This window comes from Bactrocera oleae, chromosome 5 (assembly GCF_042242935.1).
Source record: "Bactrocera oleae isolate idBacOlea1 chromosome 5, idBacOlea1, whole genome shotgun sequence".
NCBI lineage: Eukaryota > Metazoa > Arthropoda > Insecta > Diptera > Tephritidae > Bactrocera > Bactrocera oleae.
The window spans coordinates 40,510,947-40,535,222 of NC_091539.1; the positions used below are offsets into that span (position 1 = coordinate 40,510,947).

Consider the following 24,276-nt stretch of genomic DNA (forward strand, 5'->3'; position numbering starts at 1 on the left):
GCTGAGTGTTAGAATTTAGTTGAGTACATAAACGCATTGACTTGAAAGTGCTGATGACAGCAGCGCTTTACAAGAGTTTGTGGTGCACCTCGAGTGTGTATGTGCATGCAACATGTGCAAGCATTTTGACAATATTTGTTGGTGCAAGTATTAAAGATGCAAATTCTAATTTACTATCCGAAAGCTCCACACGTACTTATGCATATTTGAGTGTATGTACATATATACTATATATTAAATATATATGGTATGTATATGTTTTGGTAACACAACATAGGGACGGCGTGTGGCAGACCTTTTTTTGCAACTGAAGGTGTGCAGCGGACAAGAGAAACTTTCAGGGTACATTCATGCATGACAGTATATGGTGTCTACTAATGGGTGAAATATATGATACACAGTTTTAGATGCAAAAAAGGTCACAGAAATTTTCGCAGATAAATGGACTACCCTAATAAACGTACGAAAGAATATACGAAGTTGTTACTTGTTAATAAACTACTAAAACTAATTGAAAATGCAGTATTTAAGTTTTATTAAAATACCTTTAAAAAAAGTATCGATATTGTTATTATCGTTATTATATGTTAATAACAACAAAAATAAGTAATAATAATATAAAATATTTATATCGATAACTCAACCCTAAACCCGAAAATGGTGGTGTGTTATGAAAAGTGGCTGCCTAATTAACGTAATAAAAATTGTTTTTAATGATATCAATATTTTCGATAACATGAACTGAGCATCTAAACACGAAATGGGAGATGCTTATGAATTTCAAAAGCGGCAGCCTAATTTACGTAATAAAAAATATTTTTGTCGATATCAATAGTATCGATATCACGAACCCGAGAGCATCTAAACACAAAAATGGGAAGATCTTATGAAATCGCAATCCGACAGCCTAAAAGCGGCAGCCTAATTTATGCTAGAACATGTTTTTTTTAACGATATTTGTACAATATTATTATCAATTATTATTGATAACAATTACGGAATATCTGAACCCAAAGTGCATGGTTCTAATGTAATCGAAAAAGTGCTGGCTTAATTTAAGTAACAAAATATATGCATACGTACACGTATTCGAACCCCAATATAAGATTTTTGAGAAAGCGACGTAGTGATAGCTTAGTTTACATAACAAGATTCCTAATTATCGCTTTCGATATTATCGATAGTACATATAAGTGATGGTAGGAACAATGTTGGTAGCAATTTTCAAAATAAGTTGAAAAAAATGTAGTAAATTGATAAGCATTGAGCTAAATTCCTTCTAATTAACTTTAGAATAATACTTTATAGCAACACGGATTCCAATTAGGAAACAAATCAAGCAGAGTGATTTTTTTTATAATTCAACCTCTTCATCGCATATTACAAATATAAGAAATGTCAGCGGCAAACTTCATTAATTAGTTTGGCAACCCTGTGTTGTAACAACAACAATTACGGATTCGTTCTAAAACATGTTCAACAACTTTAATTTAGTGCCTAGCTTAGTGTTATGGTCCTTAATACATATGTTTATGACATTTTTGGATAGAGTAAATAATATAATGGCAACCAAACTTTCACGGCGCCAACCCAAATCTGCCTAAAGTTTCAGCCCTCCAACTTTGATTGCTTTTATTGCTTGTTTTGTTCACCAGAAAAAACCTATCATAATGTAATTTATGAAAATTATTGCCACTTGGTTACATTCCTATATACATATATACTCATACACCCGCAAGCGTAACCGCCTAACTGCTAGGCAACCAAATAAAAATGCTCGCTAACAACAAGCGCAATAATACAATAAGTCCTCATTTTCATAAATCACAAAAGTACAAAAATAATAAAAAAAAAAACTAAAAAACTCCCTTTTATTGCGCTTGTTAAATAAATTTCGCAGACAAATTTGCACAACCACAATAATTTCTATGGTAATATACTCATATCCACTTGTGGTCGTTGCGCTGGTGCGACCGTATTTGGTGGCAGCGGCTAGAGAAAAGTCGTTAAAAGTAGCATTTTTGAAGATTTTTTGTGGTCATTAGCAAACCATAAAATAGTGCTTTGGTCATAAAGGAAGGCTTTGCATAAATTACATATACTCAAAAAAATTAAACAAAAATATAAAAAATAGGTATATCATAGATATGTATGTATATGCCAAACAAACTTCTTATAAGCAGAATAATACTCATAATTATTTTTTTTGGTTGTTGTGCTACAAATTAAAAATAATGATTTGTATTTTGTTACACACCATCAAAAAAAGAGTGGAAATTTCCCAAAAGTATGTACGTACATACATATGTATATGGTGGATGTACATACATCCAGTCATTGAAAATTTGGTGGTTATTAATTTTCCTCTTAAAGCTTCATAAGCAACAATGGAAAAGTTGTTATTGCGCTACGAATACCTAACGTAAGTCGAATAGATGTAAAAGATGGTAGAAAATGACATTTATTTGAATTTAAATAGATGCTTGTAATATAATATTTTGACTATCATTTAAAACCACCAAGCACCACCAAAAAGTTTGACAAATTCATTGCATTTCTTCTGATACTTCACTATCTCCAGAATAATTTCTTTTATTGTGCTCTTATACTTTCCTGTTCGTCTGACAGTCTGTTTTTTCTCTATTTATCTGGAATTAATTTTAAAGAATTTCTAACTACTTCGCATTAGGACACGCTTACAATTAGAGTACAGGGCTAATGAATATTACTTGCACAACAAGATATGAATATCACTTAGCCTACTGAATTAGTTTACATAGCAGCTATCTTCGAAATAATCCCTGCATATGCCGTAGTATACTAACAACATTCGGTGTGGTATCTATCATTACCCGACTTGAAACAAGTATTTTATGCAACTTTGGCAAAAATTTCATTGAAACATACAGCAAATGTTTTTCCCCAGAATGGTGTAGTTTTTGGTACAGTCCTGTTGAAAAGCTGAACCTGTTACCAACGCTTTACTACTTTATCGCATCTCCACAGATCATTAATACACTGATGATTAGCATTTCTTTAACCACAAATCTGATACATAAGTTAGTTATTAGTAGGTAAAACGTGGTTCTTATAATGACTGCAGTAAGTTTTTTTTAGTGGAGTAGTTCCTCTTCCAAACGGAAAATTGCGTAGCCAGAATTGTGAACGGCATTCTCTAGAATAAAATATTTGTGAATCTCTTAACCAAATGTATCTCAACAATTATACTACTCTCAAATGGGCGTTCCGGTTATTACGAGAGAGAGTAATTCCTGATGACCGTACTCAAACAGTTCAACCAGCCCCCTTGTAGTATAACTCGCTCACTAATGATAAAGTAAGGGAAAAGGGTAAAAATCAGAATCTTCAATTATTTATTCGACGAATTAATCTATCAAGGGCTCGTAATATTAAGAGATTCCCCCATTTGCACTATCATTACTTACTTAGATTATTAAACAAAACTAGTTTCCAGAAAATTACTTTTTAATGTTTGGTTTTTGAAAACTAAAAACCAATTTTAGTTACTGACTAAAGATGCTTGTTATAAAATTATATGAAATAAATATCGCTTTTAAAGCACTTCAAAGAAATAAGTAAAAAATAATTCTTAATATAAACGACAGTAATGTTGAACGAAAAATTCGTGTATTATTGTGCGAAAAGTTTGATATGCTCGCAATACGAAACATATGACACAAAATCTCCCACGCTTTTCTCAAAAATGATCAAAGTTTCGAATAAAAAATTATCAGCAGAAACGATAATTTTTTAATAAAACATAAATAAAGAATTTTTTTAAATTAGGCTAATAGTATTATTAATATTATTATAAGGTTGCTAGATGACTTTTTGACAAAATTTTTTTAAAAAAACTGTTCATATGTCGAAATGGCTGATATTTGACCAATATATTGTATAGCTGCCATACAAACTAAACGATTAGAGTCAAGTTCTGGTATGGAACAATTTTTCATCTGAAGAAATATCTTCAAGAAATTTGACATGGGTTACTGTCTAATGCAACGGTGTAATCTCCGAATTTTCGTAATGAATCGTATGTACTTTTGAAGGGTGCAACCGAAGTTATCGTTTTATCTTGTTTTCTCCACACACTGTAACACTCCAACTTTACCCGCGGTGATGGAAAACTATTATATATGCCTATCGTCGTATTTGTTATCGCCTTTTTAAACGCGGTATCATGCAACCGATAAAGTTGCCACATTAAAAAGAAAATCATATATGGCAATTGAGTAAATTGCACGGCTTATTTTTAATGAGCCGAAAAAAAGCTCTACTCAAGCATTTATCGACTCGAATTTATACGCTTTCACATATGTACATCCATATATTTTACAAGTGTGTGTGAGTGAGCTGAAAAATGATGAGCGAAAAAATCGCTCATAAGTCTCTTGCTGCCAGGCGCGACACGTTTCGTTGACAACTGTCAAGTGAAAATAATTACTCCAACGACTGAGATAATGTTTTCCCTTCTTCGACTTAATTAATGCCAAAAATTATTTCCTTTTGCTCGACAGCACAAACATATAAATTAATTTCGGCCGTTTTATTACATTTACGCGCTGCTGCAAATATATTATGCATACAGCTGGATCTGTGTGTGTGTGTGTGGGACTTGAATAAGCGTTTGTAGGCGACTCAGTGGCAAATGTGTTTGTTAAGCGCTCATACGAGCTTTTAATATGAGTTCGTGTGTAGGTATTTATGTATATGTGTGTGTATATGCATCTGTAAGCTACACCCCTCATAAATATATTGTACAAACAATTTGCGCAAACAAAAAGGATATGCCGGGCGAACATGGAAACGATCACACGCACACACCTATATATGCATGGGATATGAGTGCGCTTGTGTGCAATGAGCATATTCTCCATTTATGAATATGCATGGACCTGAAATTGACACGAAATTGTCAACTGCAATTTCATTGTCTGCTGTTGTCTTTAGTTATTGTTGTACATACATATATGCCGTTGTAGGCGTTGCGGTTGCCACGAGCATGAGCTACTCCCACACCACCTCCCCCCCAAAAACTGTAAGTTCAACACAAAACAATTTATCTTTGCAGTTGCTATAATTCGCTTACTCATTCGCAATCATCGCTGACATCAAGCCTGGCAAGTGTAAGTTCTGCAGCGCCATATTGTAAGCAATCATTTATATACATTTATACATATACAAGCATATGTATGTGTGTGTTGTTGTTGTATGCAATTTGTTCGAGTGTCAGCGGCAAGCACATACACTTGTCCTGCAAGTGTCACTTTGCTATTGTTTTTGCCGTCATCAGCATCGTTGGTGCCCTCGTCAGCGCTGTCATGTTGTTGGCACCGCTACACATTGTTGCTGCTACGGTTGGTCGCCTCGCTTGCGGTGTAAAAATATTAAACATAAATTCCAACTAGACACATACACCAATACAAATGTATTTTGTTGGTGTGCAAATGTGCCTGAATTACCATAATTTGAGCATTGTCAACGAAATTGTTAGCGAAGCTCGACAGAGTTGCATTTTTTATGCAGCAATTTGAATTAATAAGAGTGAGGGGTTTACGTTTATAATTCACACTTGGTTCATTTGTTGGTAGAAGGTAGATTTTAGATTTCTGACTAAGATATTTAGTGCTCTGGAAACGGTTGTTTAAAAGGCTAATTTTAGAACATGAACACCCGTTTTGTCAACATATTTAAAAATTAAGGACATTCTCTCTTCCACCGCTACCCCTGTAACGGATATGATCCTTATTGATCTTTTTGTTCAAAATAGAATACAACCAATCTTCAGAAATACTCTGTGAAAATATATCTCAACTAACTTGGAAATTCAATTAGTTCTTCGATTAAAATAACACAATTTTTCCAACAACATCTTAAAAGCTGTTTTGTGTCCTTCATTTAATTACTTTTGAAAGCCTTATAAAAGTTGTTGAAATTATGCTAAATAGACGTATTCAGAGTTAACTTTAGGACCTATAACCCTTTCAAAGTGCACTTTCTACTCGTAGGTGCAGTGAATAGGTAAAGGTCTTTTACATTATAGTGCCGAGTTTCGAGGTTAGAATAATTCCCGATGTTTCCAGAACTGACTCTGGGTAGAGAGCGAGCTAGGTTGAAAATATGCGGTAACACTTTATCCTCAATTGGTCCCCAATATCTACCCTAAATATGTTTAAAAATGTTTTCTAAAAAATCTGAAATAATAATTTTTGTCGAACAAAACGAAGAAAAAACTGAATAATGTAGATATGAAATGGCATGTGTTTTGAAAACCATTTATTTAAAGATATTTTGAAATAGAGTTGTCACTTATTGAAAAAGGAAAACTGAAATTTTTAATAAAGCATTAAGAATATTTTATAAATGCTTACGGAGAAGTCTTGTAAAAAAAATCAATTCTAAACATATTTTAGAATAGAGCTACCACCTATCAAATAAGTTAAATTGAAAAAACTTTTACGAAAGCACTCCGAAAGTAATCCATGCAGGCATATTTATGGAAAGAATTGTCACTTATCAAAGAAAATAAAACTATCAACAGGTTTACACATTTCTTAAGAGAGTTGCCACCTGTCACAAAAAAGTTTATATTAAAACAGCGTTAAAGCGGTGCTGCTGGAAGTTTTCAAGAGAGTTTTCAAAGAGTTTACAATTCAGACATATTTTGGTATAAAGCTGCCACCGCCAAAAAAGTAAAACTGTAAATTAACCAAAGTCGTTTAAGAAAGCTTTGCGGAATTCCTCAAATTAGTCTTCATTTATAAAAGAGTTAAAAATCAAAAAGAAGTTCAGAGAACTGTCGAAGTTTTCGAAAAAAATATACGTAAATTTATTAAGTTAGTAAGCTAATAATCTTATAGTTATATCAGGTTTATTCGAAAATTGAAAAAAGAAGAAGGGTAACATGAATGTTAGGAAGCCATTTAATACAATATATTGGCTTTTACATTAAATTGTACTGATAAATTATAAATTATAAGATAATAAATGTAATTATTAATATATTTGCTAGAAACTACTTAGTAACTAAAATATTATTATTAATTATGATTTGCCAAACGCTTCAGTGCACAAATTATTATTATTATTTTTATTTTCCTTTTTTTAAATATTTTTCATTTCATTTATAAATATTTAATTTTTACTTCTTTAAAAATGTTATTTGCCAGCATCTTACGATATTAGCTTATTTATTTTACATATAACATTTTACAAAATATACTTGCAGCCAAAAAATTGGAAACAGCTAAATTTTTTGAAAATATGTAAAAAAAAAATAATGAGCAAAAGAATGTTAACCTTTATGCAAAAAAAAATTTTTATAATTTTTTTTTTGCAATAGCATTTATTTGTTTCTAATTTTTTGGCGTTGCTGTTGGTTACTCATTAAAATACATATATTTTGATGTGTTTATAAAACTATTTCGAATCAATGTTTTTGATAGTATATATATATCTACATACCTAAAAATAAAAATTTTAAATTAAAATGAAATATTTTTGAACATAATATTTTATTAAGAAGTCAGCTTAAAAATACTTTTTTATAAATTTATATGTGGGTGCTCAATTATTCAGTGACTAACTAGAGTAGAAAGAATAATAAAACTAAATTAATTATCAATGAATATTAGTGTCAAACAACCACATTGCAAATATTACTTTTATAAAAGTATAGCAAAGTTTTTGATGTTTCAATTTGTTTATACATGTATATATATGGCACTGAAACTTAAATACATGAATTCAAAAACTTAAAGTGCAAACGCAATTTAGCTGCAAGAATGCAAATAAACCAAAAAATATTAATAGGTAAAACTAATAAATTTCAACAAAAAAACTAACGGAAAAGGCTTTATTAAAAAAGCTTTTTATTAAAAAAATAAAGGTAATTAAATAATTAAAAATATATAAAAATAATTTAATTACAAGAAAAAAAAAATTTTTTTAATTAAAAAAAAAATGTAACACAAAAATTTCATTAAAGAAAAGAAATATTAAAAAAAAATTAAACAAAAACATATAATTAAAAAACAATTAAATAAAAATATGTCATAACTTAAAACTAGCAAAATTAAATACAACTTTTATAAATTAAAAACAAAATTGATTTAAAGAAAAAAATAGAATATAAAAATTAAATTAATTAATTTATAAATTAAAAGCAAAAATAATTAAAAATTGAAAGATATATACATATGTATACATAATCATATACATATCTATATATACATATATATATATATATATATAGAAATATTAAAGTAGTGAATATTTTTATTAATATTTTGCCTCTCATATTCTTTATAAACCAATTGTAAACTTGACTACTAGTGCCTCTTAGTAATTTGTTGATCTCTTCTACTATTTAAAATATGTACGGAAAAAAATATAAAACTATTTTAGTCAGCTCAGAATTTCTCATTTTAATGTGCTCCAATCACCGTGCAATTACATAAATATATATAGTATTCGATTACTCAAAATAAATACTAATTAATTTTAAGCTGCTTTATATGCGTTTCCTTGTCTACATATACCATACATATCTATAATCTATCTATCCAACTATCAATTTACTATCTAACTCTAACTCTGTTCTGTTCTATTTTATTGTTGAAGTTTTTCCTTGTTGTTGTTGTATTTTAAATAACTACCGTAATAAGTAGTAAGACATATATAACTCAAAGCAAACTCATATATACATTTCTACAAATTCTTCTTCTTCCCTGCGCAATAACACACGCATTACGTTATTTATAATTCTCAACGTCAACGACAATGCAATTTTCTACATTTGCTCTAATGCGCAACAACAAAAATAATTTCGGATGACTACGCTGAACCGCAGGCCCTCGCACAATACAAGATGGCGACTATGAGATAATTGTCGTGGATGAAAATAATCCATCGGTGTTGGCGGATAACGACTCACATTCCAGTGGACCGCCTTCGATTAAGGTGAGTGGCTCAAATCATGAGATAATACATATTTATTTTTATATATAATATATGCGATACATATGTACTCATATTCCATCCATATCATACCGGCATAGCTGTACTATGTAAGCAAGCAGAAATGTGCTGTTTCCCTTAGTTAATGCAACTAAACGACACAAACCTACATACTTATATGTAAACATACTTACACTCGTTATAGTTATGAAATATAGCATGTACATTACACGTTTCCATGGCGAATAAGTCCACATTTGAATATTATATATACATAATCTAAACTCATATATGGTAAATATATATAATATATATATGTTGAATGTTGAATATTATATATATACTCGTATAAATATATACTCGTATAAATATATATATATATATATTTATACAATAATTTAACATAATTTAATACAAAATTACGTACAAAAAATTTTATATGTAGATGTAAACAGAAATAATATTATTTTGGGGCTCAGGTCGTTCTTAAAACCTACCGTTAAAAGCAACACTTATACAATTTTTTCCACTGAATGCCAATATAATAATACAAATCCTTGAAATATTTTAGTTTTTTTACCTAGTACCGAAAATCGAATAGGACTGCTGTAGATATAGTCAAGTATATCATCCGTACTGGAAAAGGATATAGTAGTTTGAACTGCGAACCCCATGTGACAGAACTTAAAAATCAACAATATAGATCAAAGTTATATTTAATGTCACTAGCTATATCATAGATAAAAAGTTTAAAAAAGTCGAACGTAAATATATTTTTACCACATTTAAGAACATTCCTAATGTATATATGCAGTTTTTATCATTTATGAAATCTTTATGTACATACATTTATTCCTACCACGCTTAGAGGCCCTTCCCAGCTTAATATTCAATATTATAACTTTTTCTTTCCGAAAAAATTCTTTCGAATATAGCGGGGCACCTTATTTTAATAAGCGTGGAAATTATGACTTCAAGAGATCATATTTTTCCTCGGTAATCTAAATGTGGCTCGCAGAGCAATTAAAAAGTTCTATATTAAATAATCGATCCACAAGCCAATAAGGCATTCTATACAGGTTATGTTTATCCCCAATCACTAGATCTACGAGTTTAATACCATTTCTGTACTACAATAGATAAATTTCATGCATATACATATTACCTATACATAATATGTATATATATAAACTTATTTAAAATTTTTGCATTTGATCAACTGCAATCCCTACAATGCCTTGAATACTTTTGAAGCTTCGGAAAATTTCATTGAAAGGCTTTGATACTAGTAATAATAAATTCCTTTTTCTTTCTTTTCACGTGTTTGTATGCATTGGATTAAATACATACATATTTTTCAGTTACCTTTCTGAAAGCATTCCTTTTTGCAACTGAATATAGTATAGTAGAGAGTATAATATAATACTGTAAGATTTATTGTCCAGAAGCACAAAGGCAGCAAGAAGATATGGCAATGTATAAAATAAAGAAAATATAGAAGAATATAAGCAAAATTCTTCCAGCGTTTGTGTCAAACAGCTTCTACAAAGGAAATATATATTTAAGCTTAAGTAAATTAAAAAAAAAAATTACTTTAACTTTTTCTACATTCATATGTATGCATGTATGAGTACTTGTTAATTTTAAAAAATATATACTTAGTAGTCGCCAAGTAGGCAAAATCCAAATTAATATAAAATTAGGAACTAAAACTTAATATCTCTATTGTTTTGGTTAGGAAGGGATAGGAAAGGAAAGAAAAAGAAAGGATAGAAAAGGAAAGCAAAGAAAAGAAAACAAAGGAAAGGAAAAGGAAATCAAAAAGTTCCCCCGGCAAGTGTCATAGGTTATTCTTCCTTTCGAATACACTAATTCCATACACAATTAAAAGAGAAAGTTACTAACAGAGGGCTGGACTTACTTGAGGTTTTATATCCACTTGTGAATTTTCAAAGATTATTTGCTGAGATTGTATATTATATATAAATAACCCTATATTGGCTCCGATATAGATATTATATATAGCTAACAGGTGTCATGGAACTTTAATACAAAATTGAAATAAAATCTAGAAAACTATCGGATAACTATAGTATTTTATAAATATTATATGTAGTTTTGTACATAACTTTATATATATATGTAAATACTTATATATACAATGACTACGCTAACTATGTACGCTTATGTATTCATATGTATAATAAATCAATTACTAATTTGCATGATTAGAGCAATAAGGCTACCACTACCAATACCAATACTACTACAACAACAACAACAACAAATATGTCCAACACTAAAACGGAACAGAGGGTAAATACAAAAACTGTGTCAAATCTAGCAACAACCATAACAACGACACTAGGTTTAACATCGAACAATGCAAAAGTGTTGAAACATACAAGCAAATTGCAACAACAACCATTATCACCACCGAAACCAGTGTTGCCTAAAAAATTACCAAAGGTAACAAAATTGCGCATTTTTTGTTAGAAAAGAAAAATTGCTTCAAATACTAATCAAAGATAGCAGTAAAATATGGAAAGTCATATTGAGTAGTCACGTATAGCAAAATTGTTGTTGTTGTCCACACATTATGCGAACACACACAAGTATTTGTAATTTGTCACTTTTTGTGTATAGTCTTCGTGAAGTATTCATTTTTTGTTATCTATCTAAGAATTAGATACTCACATATTTACATTTCTATGTATTTAGTCAAAGTATCTATACTCACACATATGTATGTATGTAAATTAGTACGTGTAACAGTCCTAATATAAATGTATTAAATTACTGTTTATTGCATATAAATATGTAATTGAAAATTTTCTGCTCAAATGCAAACTCACAAGCACACACTTGGTACAATACACAAAGTTCACATTTATGAGTACATTAGGGTGAGCCAAATAAGAAAAACAACATCGAATTCTTTAACTAATTAAAAGATGATAAAACATAAAAAAAACCTGCAATGCTTTTATATAAATTACACTTTTTATTGAAAAAATCCTACTGAGGTAGATATTTTGGAAAATTTTATGCTCAATATGAAGAAAAGTTATGGTATTTTTTATTGAAAAAAGATTTTAATACGATTTAATAATATGAAAAGCTTTGAATGTTTAACGACAGCTTATGAAATTAAGCTAAAAATTCTATCTTGCAGGGATATTTTTTTCTCGTATAGAGGTTCAATTTAACCCATAAATTCGATATAATTTTTTTTTTTTTGGCTCACCCTATTATACATACACACATGTATATGAAACTACATAATAATTATAAGTATTATCTAATGCGTGAAATTTCTTCAACGATATTTTAGTACATGAGCTTAAAGCTTGTGCTCTTTGTCAAAATGAGTTTTAGCGTACTCAATATAATTAGGGTCCATACAGTTGACAGTTAGAGGGTTAAATATCCAAATGAACAAATTTTCATCAGAAGTTTAAATTTACAATTTTAAGGACAAATAGAGACCAAACAAGAGTTCTAAACAACATTTTCCAATTTTTCTCATTTATGACCAAAAAATGAAAATTTTAAACCATTCCATGTCAAAAAGAATAAACTCGTAATAGATGAAAAAGTGTTTCAGACTTTCGCTAAATACAAATATTATTGTATAGTATAAATCAAAAAAACTAGCAAATTGAAATAGAGTTAGAATAGCAAACTGTTTAAATACTTCAATTAGATATACTCGCTTTTTTTAGGTCTACAAGATAATTTCTTTTTTCGCTTTCAAAATCAAATTGTTTGACAAATAAGCATAACCGTAATATTGCGAAGACAGCAGCGAGAAGCGGCGAATCGATGGCGATCAGTATCTGCAATACTATTATATAATAAATGTATTTAAGCCAGCTTAGGCTAATGAGCTATTCGCGAGGTCGCTCTGCAAGTGGAGTTTAGTACCAGCTGTCACAATATATGAATATTTTGATTTTTTTATTAATATCAAGTCATTTCAAGTGCACGAGTGGATTTCTGACTTGAAAATGGTGCTCATAAAATCTACCCGTAGCCACTTTGTGATAATTAGGCCTTACAGCACTAATCAAATCAATAATCAAAAAGCCATATTTCCTTCTAATTGCCGCACAAATTTCAAAGGATTTCTTTATTATATATGTTCATGGAAAGTGAGTAATGGGCAATGGATAATGCTCTATTTATGCTTAAAACTATGAAATTTTCAGTAGAATTCTTTGAATAGTTAGTACCAAACAAACTTTTCCGTGTATTCTCATTACATTAACATAATCTTCAGTAACACATGTGAATTTATTTTATCAATTTTGATGCCCTGAACAATGTATATTACGTTTACTACGAAGCTTGTAGCACCCAGAAAGAAACGTTGGAGACTCTGTAAAAAGTATATATATATAAATAATCAGTGTAACGAGCTGAGTCTATTTAGTATGAAGGATATTCACCGAAGCTAATACTTTTTCTTGTTTAATTGGTATATTTAAAAAATACTAATAATTATTGCAACTGCTCATAATTTTGTTATTGATTGTAAATTCACTTATACGAAAGCCTAAATTCGGCAAAAATAACCACTATATTGAAGAATTTTTTTATATCTACCAAGCGTCTCTGTTTTCCATATTATTTGAGAATTTTACTGAAAAAATTTGATACATCTTATGCTCATTGCATATATACTTAGAAAGAGATGTGATATTAAAACGAGCGCAATAAAGCATTAAAATTCGCATGTATATTCACCAATGTTGTTAATTTCAACTCAAATAAAAACCTGAGTCAAATTAAGCCTTATCGGTATGGCTTACATTTGGTTTTAAAGATTTAACTCTGATATATACTCTAAATTTTATCACTCAACTTTTCATCCGAATTCAAAAAAGTGCAAATGAAATACCTCAGCAAATGGAAAGCGATTCTTAACACTCAGGGAAATATTAGAAAATTAAACTGTAGGTTTAAAAATATAAATAAGCACTATCTATAAAAATGACCAAGCACTGAGAACATTCGAGGATGCAATGCTCATTCTATTTTGCCAAAAATAGAACACAAACATTTGAAAAATAAATAAAATTTTATTTTGATGTCGACAAGAAGTCTGAGTACCTTTTCAAGTTGCTAATATTAGTTTCCTTTGGCAATATTTTACAAACTTTGAAATAAGCACGATTGTGCTTCTCTGTTATAAAATTTACTAGATATACATATATACATACGCTTTATCTGCATATGAATAAGAACATTTGAATGAATATAAAAAGTATGTTCAAAGCGGACTCAACCAAAAATAAAATATCTAAATACCTCTGCCTACATGCAAATCTGTATGTAATTATGTATATTTTTGGTTTCCATTCTGTTGCCCACTTCATTTGCTTCCGCTTAAAGCACGACCGACTACAATAAGCTAAAAATACTTGGTTCCACGAAAAATCCAGCGTCAAGCCACACACATCACATTCTGAAAAGCCTGCTAACTTCGGTTACATAAGTACATACATACATACGAGTATGCGCTGTGCGTGCGTTGTACTGTGCCACGTGCATCATTGGTTGTTGTCAATACAAAGGCATTACTTTGAACGCATAACTCATACGCACTGTTGACCACTTGGGTTTGTTTATTTAACTGGGTTTTTGTGTGCATATGTAAGGTTTCTTACACACTTATAGCTAAAATATTTGTATGTAGGTGTAATTGTACATCATACATATGTATGCATTTAGTTAGGTTTAAGTAAATATGTATAAGCATTTAGTGTAACTGACAATAGCAAAGCAACACAATCGCTTTGATTAAATCTAATAATCACCGAGTTTTTATATAGAAATACAAGCACAACACCTTTTCACCACACTTCACCTGATTTTGATATATCAATTCACCGTAGTTATATATCCACAGTCCATGCCTAAACATATACACACACACACATACAATGCATACGAGTATGTAGTTGTCTTTATATATTACTTTTCTTTACATATATTTACATGCACATCAACCATTCTTGCTGTTGAGATTGCTGCTTCAACCAAATACATTTACACATACATATACAACTATTACACATACAGATATAACATATACACATGCATTTATAGGTATTGACACATGTATTTTATAGGCCAAGTGCTGGCCATCTGACATGCGTATGACAGTTCACATTTGTCAAATTCGTACTGGCTGGCTTATGTTAAATGCAGCGCGTGACAGTCACTAACCATTATGTGTATATATGGTATATTTGTCTAACGCTGTAATATATGTGCATAATTGTAAATGTCAACATGTGTCTGTGTTAGTCCATAGGTTTATCAATCTTCATTATTGTTTTATCTGAGTTGCGGTCGGCTAATACGCACTGTCTTTGCCAAAGTCAACAACAACAATAATGTCGTCGGAAATCCAGCTTTAAGTAAATTCAAATTGCCACCATTGATTTGCGATTTGGTTTCTGTTTTTTATTGCTAAATAATTAATGACTTCTGGAGCAGTTGTCATCAGCGCTACAACAATAAAGCATTATTGGCTAAAAAGAAAAACAAACACTGGAAAGAGAAATGCGCCTTACTGAGCAAAAAGTACGCTTTTGAGGAAAGCTCAGAGATATTCGATTATTTATCACATTTCTTATTTTAGCTAAAGATAAGCTACTTTGTCTTAATTCAGAAATATAAGTACATATTGTATGTATGCGTATATTGGGGTGGAGCGAAAAAAAATGTTTATTTCGTCGTTCTCTTTCTTGCCAACTAAAAGTTATCAACTTAAAAAAAAAGTTGGTGGTCATTATTGGAGTTTTAATAAAAAGTCTTAAACGACAACAAGCTTTCCTAAAGTGCTAAAATAAATGTTCAGTCAAAAACCTTCAAATTTGGTCGTTTTTATATAAATGTAAAGAGCTTAAGCCAAAAAAAAATTTGTTTTTGTCCAAAAAAAATGTTAACTTGAAATTTACTTTAAAAGAGAGTGGCTCGCCTTAGATGTAAAAAAAAAAAATTTGTTTTCCAAACATTTTCTTTTTTTATAATCTACAAATTTTACCCTCAGGCTAAGCAAAAAAAAATTTTTATTCGCTCCACCCTAATGTATATATACAAAAAAAATGGGGTAAGTCAGGATATAGTTTTCCGAATATCTACCCATTTTGCTACATAAAAAAATTTCAAATACATAACAAAAATTTGGAGCAAGAAAAACACATCGCTAGTTAGTGCTCGGGTTGGGATAATGAAGTCTCCTTTATACGCAAAATAGAGCCGATAGATGGCGCTGGCGGTGTAGATCAATGCTATATAAATTGAAAACTTTTAGACTATATAATACAAAGAAATTTTATCAGTGTCCACACATCACCAGAAATATTTATGTGTTTTGATATTAATGATTCTGTATGTCAATATCTATAGGTCGGCAGAGTTTGTCTCATACACCAGCATTTGTTATTACTACTTCTCGCGCAGTTTATTGAACGGCTTTTTTCATGTACATCACTTTTTATGAAATATTCTTGTTTTTATACTATACAGCATATAACCTAAATAAAATACGAACCTAATTTACGATCTCAGGCGTTCAAAGATAGGCAACTTCAAGTGTAATGGCTTCTTAATCATGCTGAAACAGTTAGAAAACATTTTGCCTCCTGGTGAAGTCATTTTGATTTGAGAAACACAATCCTTTGATAATATCTATAATTAATTAATTCAATTAAAATTAAAATAATATAATTTATCTCTTATGCATATATTAATACATACAATATATTTTTTTGCTAAATGTATGTAACATTTGATATGCTTTTAAAAGTTTGATTTTGAAAACGTTTTTAGTTATCTCAACAAATTATTCTATATCACGAAGTGTTAATTTGAGTTGTGAGAGTGAACAGCCCACCCAAAAATATGTGTTCGAATGAGTTCGAGATTTGCGGTTTTTATGAAATGTGTTTCGAGCCAGCTTTGGATCATGCTAAAACCTTTGCCTTTGATGTATGGCAAAGCTTCTCTCTACTCTGCTCCTGACATCTTAACTTTATCCGCCAAATGAAGAACTTTATAAGTTTCACGTTGTCTGCGTATAAATATTTCCTTATGTAGTTAACATATGTACCTACATATAACGTTTTTAGAAATTGTGACAATTTTTGTCAATTCTTTTCGAGGGTGTTTTTATAAAACGTAAAAATTTTGTTTCAATAAAATAATTTTGTATAATTTTCCATATGCAAATTTTCTCGAATTTTCAATGTCATTTTCATTCATTCATTCTAATAAAATTGTCCACCGGCGTACACACCTGATCTCAATAGCATAAAAGGGCACATATTTGCAAAAATATCGAAGTTGAAATTGTTGGTCCTATTTGGTCTAAATATAATATATCACATGTAGGTATTTATGTCATTTCAATCTAAGCTTTGAACTCATACATGTGTCCTCTTTGCTATGCACCCAATCTCATGTGACCTCATTGTTCATTTGTCATTCTCGTGTCACTAAGTTCACCGCGCAATTGCCAATCTCATCAGCAAGTAATCAATCATAAACACACACACACATACACACATAACTAGCAGTTGATATGATGAAATTAATTTATACTTTAATTTCTCTCTCATTCTTCCTCCATCCACTATTGTATTTTAACTTCACGCACGCTGATTTATTTTCGCTTATTTTCGCTTGCTACACAAAATGCCTACGCAATGCACGGAAATGACAAATTTCGTGCAAAACCAACAACAACGACGGCTTTTAATGGCCTACAACGTAACATTTTAATTCCCCCATACCACCACATAACCGACAACAACAACAACAACCGCATGAATCATTAAAACTCACGTCCGGCCAACGCAGAGTGTCGACTCGGATGTCGGTTCGTTGAACATGAATTCAACGGAGAACGAAGTTCCTGAAGTGGAATCGTCGAGTGAAATTCTGGCCGATGACAACAAACCGACCAACTCGAACGACGAAAGCTGGACAGATGTCAATTTGAATGAGGATGCTGGTGTACAGGCCACCGCAAGTGGTTTATTGTCGGGCGGCATGTCGGCAGTGGATGGGAAAATGCGTGACATCGACGGCCTGCAACATCATGCACACCAACAACAACAACAGCAGCAGCAGCAGCAACAGCAGTCAACAACGACAGGACATGGCCAACCGCAGGGTGCTCAACAAATGCAAGTACACCACGGACATCAGTTGGTGGGTGCTGGCAGCGAACGCGGCGACAAACCCGATTCGGAAATATCGGTGGTACGCGTACCGGACAGTTATGCAACAGCATCCGGCGCGTCAGGCGCGGGCGTTGGCACGGCTGCCGGCAATGTGGGTCAGCGTGGCACACGCTCCGATGAGCTACAAATGAAACCACCACTCGTTGGCCAGCTGCCGATGACAACGCCCTCGCGTGAGGCGAGCCTTACGCAGAAGCTGGAAGTAGCGCTGGGTCCGGTGTGTCCGCTGTTACGTGAAATAATGGTCGACTTTGCGCCATTCCTGTCGAAAACGCTCGTCGGCTCGCACGGACAAGAGCTGCTGATGGAGGGTAAAGGTCTAACGACATTCAAAAACTCACACTCCGTGGTCGAGTTGGTGATGTTGCTATGTTCGCAAGAGTGGCAGAACAGTCTGCAAAAGCATGCCGGTCTGGCGTTTATTGAATTGATTAATGAGGGTCGCCTGTTATCGCATGCCATGAAAGATCACATAGTACGCGTCGCTAATGAAGCTGAATTCATATTGAATCGTATGCGTGCAGATGATGTGCTCAAGCATGCCGATTTCGAGTCACAATGCTCACAAACGCTGTTGGAGCGGCGCGAGGAAGAGCGCATGTGTGACCATCTCATCACCGCGGCGCGGCGACGTGACAATGTGATTGCTAGTCGCCTATTAGAAAAGGTGCGTAATATTATGTGCAATAGGCATGGTGCTTGGGGCGATGCCAGCGGTACTGTGCAAAAGCAAACATTCTGGAAATTGGATGCCTGGGAGGATGACGCGCGTCGCCGCAAGCGTATGGTACAAAATCCACGCGGCTCTTCACATCCACAGGCCACACTCAAGGCGGCTATTGAAAATGGCGCACCTGAAGATGCCATCTTACAGACACGTGATGAATTCCATACACAGATTGCTGTGTCACGCGGTCATCAGTCATCCCAGCATACAGCCGATCTGTTGGATGATGCCGAGCTGTTGATTGAAGACCGTGAATTGGATTTGGATTTAACAGGACCAGTCAATATAAGCACTAAAGCGAAACTAATTGCGCCCGGTGTTGTGGCACCCGGTACAGTGTCTATCACCAGCACTGAAATGTTCTTTGAAGTGGACGAAGATCATCCAGAGTTCCAAAAGATCGATCCCGAAGTGCTGAAGTATTGCGATCATTTGCATGGCAAGTGGTACTTCTCAGAAGTGCGCGCAATTTTCTCGCGTCGTTATTTGTTGCAAAATGTCGCACTGGAGATTTTCCTAGCCAGTCGCACCTCAATACTTTTCGCTTTCCCCGACCAACATACTGTGAAGAAGGTCATCAAAGCTTTGCCGCGTGTTGGCGTCGGCATAAAATATGGCATACCACAAACACGACGCGCTTCGATGATGTCGCCACGTCAGCTAATGCGCAACTCTAATATGACACAGAAGTGGCAACGACGCGAAATCTCGAATTTCGAGTACTTAATGTTCCTCAATACGATAGCAGGACGCACTTACAATGACCTCAATCAGTACCCAGTCTTTCCATGGGTTCTTACCAATTACGACACAAAAGAACTGGACCTCAGTCTGCCTTCGAACTATCGCGATCTCTCGAAACCGATTGGCGCATTGAATCCGTCACGCCGCGCCTACTTTGAGGAACGCTACGAGAGTTGGGAAAGTGATACAATACCACCATTCCACTATGGGACCCATTATTCTACATCAAGTTTCACACTAAATTGGCTGGTACGTGTTGAGCCCTTCACCACCATGTTCTTAGCGTTGCAAGGCGGCAAATTCGATTATCCCGACCGCTTATTCTCCTCCATATCGCTTTCGTGGAAAAACTGCCAACGGGACACATCCGACGTTAAAGAACTCATACCCGAATGGTATTTCCTGCCAGAAATGTTCTACAACTCGTCTAGTTATCGTCTGGGTCATCGCGAAGATGGCACACTCGTTAACGATGTTGAGCTACCACCTTGGTCTAAGAGCCCCGAAGAATTCGTGCGCATCAACCGTATGGCTTTGGAATCAGAATTCGTTTCATGCCAACTACATCAATGGATCGATCTGATTTTTGGCTACAAACAACGTGGACCCGAAGCTATTCGCGCTACCAATGTCTTTTACTACTTAACCTATGAGGGTAGCGTAGACTTAGATGCTATTAGCGATCCAGTTATGCGTGAGGCAGTGGAAAATCAAATTCGCAATTTCGGCCAGACACCCAGCCAACTGCTTATGGAACCGCATCCACCACGCAGTTCGGCAATGCATTTGTCGCCGATGATGTTCAGCGCCATGCCTGACGATCTCTGCATGTCGCTTAAATTCTATCAGAACTCACCAATTATACACATCTCAGCCAATACCTACCCGCAGTTGTCGTTGCCATCGGTAGTGACTGTGACTGCGGGCCATCAGTTCGCCGTGAATCGCTGGAATTGCAACTATACTGCATCCGTCCAGAGCCCCAGCTATGCTGAGTCGCCGCAATCGCCTGGCTCAAACCTGCCGCTGACCATCGATCCTGTCTTGTGTAAGTAGCGTTTGCAAGAATCATTTACGTTTCATATAACTTCCCCACTTAAATATCTCTTTACGCTAATATTTTTGTGTTTCACTTTTAATCCCTTTGATATCTTCAGCTGCACAAAATACAGGTCATAATAACCCCATGAATCGCCGCCATTTGGGCGATAACTTCAGCCAGATGTTGAAGATCCGTTCCAACTGTTTTGTCACAACTGTGGACAGTCGTTTTCTCATTGCTTGCGGCTTCTGGGATAACAGTTTCCGTGTGTTCGCCACAGAAACTGGTAAGTACCCTAACTCAATATCACTGCAGCCATTCTCCGCAGCTCTCAAATAGGCTCTGCATATTTACTTATGAGTCCTTTTTATTTCTTCGCTCTTTCTAGCTAAAATTGTGCAAATTGTATTCGGTCATTTCGGTGTGGTCACCTGTTTGGCACGTTCAGAGTGCAATATAACATCGGACTGTTACATCGCTTCGGGTTCAGCGGACTGCACGGTCCTGCTGTGGCACTGGAATGCGCGTACGCAAAGTATTGTCGGTGAGGGTGATGTACCAACGCCGCGTGCCACTCTAACGGGACATGAACAAGCTGTAACTTCGGTTGTGATTAGTGCTGAGCTGGGCTTAGTCGTCTCAGGATCCACAAGTGAGTATTCCCTTATTTTATTTGACAGGAAAAGCAACAAAATTTGTACAAAAAATTTTAATCTTGTAGAATATATCGAATCATGATTTTAATTATTTATTTTCCATATTTTACTGCAACACGTTAATATTTGTTCCACCTTTACCTGTCTTTCTTTGTAGACGGTCCTGTGCTGATACATACCACATTTGGTGATCTCTTGCGTTCGCTTGATCCGCCTATGGATTTCTATTCGCCCGAATTGATTGCCATGTCTCGTGAGGGTTTCATTGTTGTCAATTATGATAAGGGTAATGTGGCCGCATACACCATCAATGGGAAAAAGTTGCGCCACGAGACGCACAATGACAACTTGCAAGTGAGTTATTGAACTAGTTTGGTGTTTCGATACAATTGCTTCAGATATCTCTGTTTTTAATTCCATACGTATATAAATTTATCTAACGCTTCTTTTTAATTCTATCTTGTTCTATTCTAAACTATGTTATCAGTGCATGTTGCTATCACGTGATGGTGAATATCTGATGACTGCCGGTGATCGCGGCATCGTGGAGGTCTGGCGAACCTTCAACTTGGCGCCCTTATATGCTTTCCCGGCTTGTAATGCTGCAATACGTTCGTTGGCGTTGACGCACGATCAAAAGTAAGTATTGACAATTATTAATTATTTTTATATATTCCAACATTTTATTGTAAAAAATCATATATAAGCATGATAGGGTTAAAGTATTCTCAATTTTCTAATGCTTTAGAAATATATGTTGAACTCTTATCCGCAGTAATTGCCATGTACTTATTTGTGCTGTTGGTGAAAAGTAGAGAAATCCTCTTATCTAGGTTAATGTGTAAATTTCTCTTGGGACTTTACAGTTTGATGCTTCAGTTATTCGTTTAGTCTCCTAGTACTAATTTTCGAATAATCTTTAGGAGTGTCTTTATTTCGCCCTTATAAAATTTCACTTTTAGTTTTATCATTGATATAATAAAAAAATGCCCCAAATTATTATTGTCATCTATATACACATATTCACGAAAGGAGTACTTCTTCAGAAAAAGAGATTTCTGTCATGAAAAAGATTATCATAAAGGCGGCTGTATGAAGCGTTGTGGGAAGTACCTTATACCAATATATTAAATGTAATCTAATCACTTCAAATTGTTGGTGGTAATATGATATTAGGATCATTACTAAAGCGCTAGGGTAGTGCGCTGAGGTCATAGAAATTGAGTGGTTTTATTTTAATTTTTTTACTTATCTTTTCGGGTGTTCTTTTTCGGCAAACTAAACTTTTTGGTGCAAAGTTCTTTCACTTATTTATAGCTCACTCAGCATTTCGGCTCATCTCACAAATAAAACTCTTCAAGTGCAGCACTACTTAACAGCCCTGTAATTTTGCGCGAATTTTGAGAAGTGAAAGTAATTCGTAGGAAATATTTTCCCCCAACATACTACAAAGGGCGTAAACTTTGTTTTTGGAGGTTGTTATAAAAAGTGACAGCTTAAAAGAATACATATCTTCTGTCTGTTCAGCGATTAAAGAAGTTCCTTGCAACAAATTAGATGATTTGGAGACCCTCAAAAGGAAGTGATAAAGAGATTTTAAAAATGAAGTTACAATTTTATGAAAAGTTTAAGAGCATATTTTAAAAACATAAGACCGCTCGGGTTATACAAGTATTCCTCATAAGACGAACTTCTTTGTAGAAAGTAATTATTTAATTCGTTAATCAAGATAGTGGAATTGCAGAGTACTTTGAGATGGTAAATGCAAATCGTGTCGCAATAGCTCTATTTCTTAAGTGCTTTCTAAACGGTAAATTTTTAAATATCTTGCTTATTGTAGAAATATAAAAATCAGTGCAGGTCGACCGCTGAAAGTCACAGAAACTGAGGTATAAGAATCTTCTACCTTATTTTGGTTTGAAATTTAGCAATACTCTCAAGAAAACATTCTCCCCTACGCAAGCTACCTTAACTTAACCCCTGACTAACAGCTGAACATTATGAAACTTTATTTTTTACTTTATAAATAATTAAGCTTAGGATTTGATAATGAATTCATTGAAAGAAATTTTCCTTTGTAAATTCGGATTAAAGAGGTCAACATATTAAATTCGCATATAAATATCTACATCTATAATGGATATACCTATATACCGTTGATATTAATTCCACACTTTATCTCTCTCTCACTTTCTCTCTCGTTACAGATACCTCCTTGCTGGTCTCTCTACCGGCTCGATTATTGTCTTTCACATAGACTTCAATCGTTGGCATCACGAGTATCAACAACGGTACTAGGCGCCAAGAAAAGGTAAAAATACAGTAAAACCCGGCTATTACGTACATAAAAATACAAAAGTGACATTATAAAAAAGGCAGCGGAGCATCAAGATGCCGCTGCTACTAAAGACAACATGATGACGTTAAGACAACAACAACAATTGTGGATAAAATAAGGCCAAATTGCAAATAAGCAGGACTTCAAATGTTAAACAATTAGTTAAAACAAAATTTAAATTAAAAAAAAAAATTGTAGTGGCAAAATGCAAGTAAAAAAATAAAAAATTAATTTAACAAATGTAGCAATTGCTTTGCGTTTTCAAACGTACCGTGTACACGGGTGCGCCAAAGAGCGCATCAAACTTTCAGTTCTTAGTAGATTTTTCATAGGCTAGGAGAAAATTATGAGTTTTTGTTGTGCAAATTTTTTACATAGGATTACACAGCCGATACATATAGAGTAATAATGGGTTAGACCAATACATTGCTACGAATAGTTTAAAGGAAAATTCATTAAAAAAAATTTAAATTAAAGTTGCGCTGAAATTTCTTAACTTAACTTAGTAATTAATAGGGTTAAAGTGG

General features: G+C 33.4%; 1 protein-coding gene across 17 annotated transcripts in view; it reads left to right on the top strand.

Moving 5' to 3' along the window:
* The window catches only part of rg (A kinase anchor protein rugose), a 480,528-nt gene extending 456,535 nt beyond the window's left edge, over positions 1-23,993 (top strand). For 11 of the 17 annotated variants that reach the window (XM_036366220.2, XM_070110254.1, XM_036366224.2 and 8 more), the window contains 8 exons: positions 8,876-8,985; positions 11,215-11,451; positions 17,857-20,761; positions 20,871-21,041; positions 21,144-21,407; positions 21,569-21,765; positions 21,899-22,050; positions 23,619-23,993. In XM_036366220.2, coding sequence (XP_036222113.2) covers positions 8,876-8,985; positions 11,215-11,451; positions 17,857-20,761; positions 20,871-21,041; positions 21,144-21,407; positions 21,569-21,765; positions 21,899-22,050; positions 23,619-23,709 — 4,127 coding nt within the window. In that variant the 3' untranslated portion in view covers positions 23,710-23,993. The remainder of the gene's footprint in view (positions 1-8,875; positions 8,986-11,214; positions 11,452-17,856; positions 20,762-20,870; positions 21,042-21,143; positions 21,408-21,568; positions 21,766-21,898; positions 22,051-23,618) is intronic. The other 6 variants (XM_070110256.1, XM_070110257.1, XM_036366225.2 and 3 more) reach the window with 1 other exon arrangement.
* The last annotated feature ends 283 nt before the right edge of the window (positions 23,994-24,276 follow it).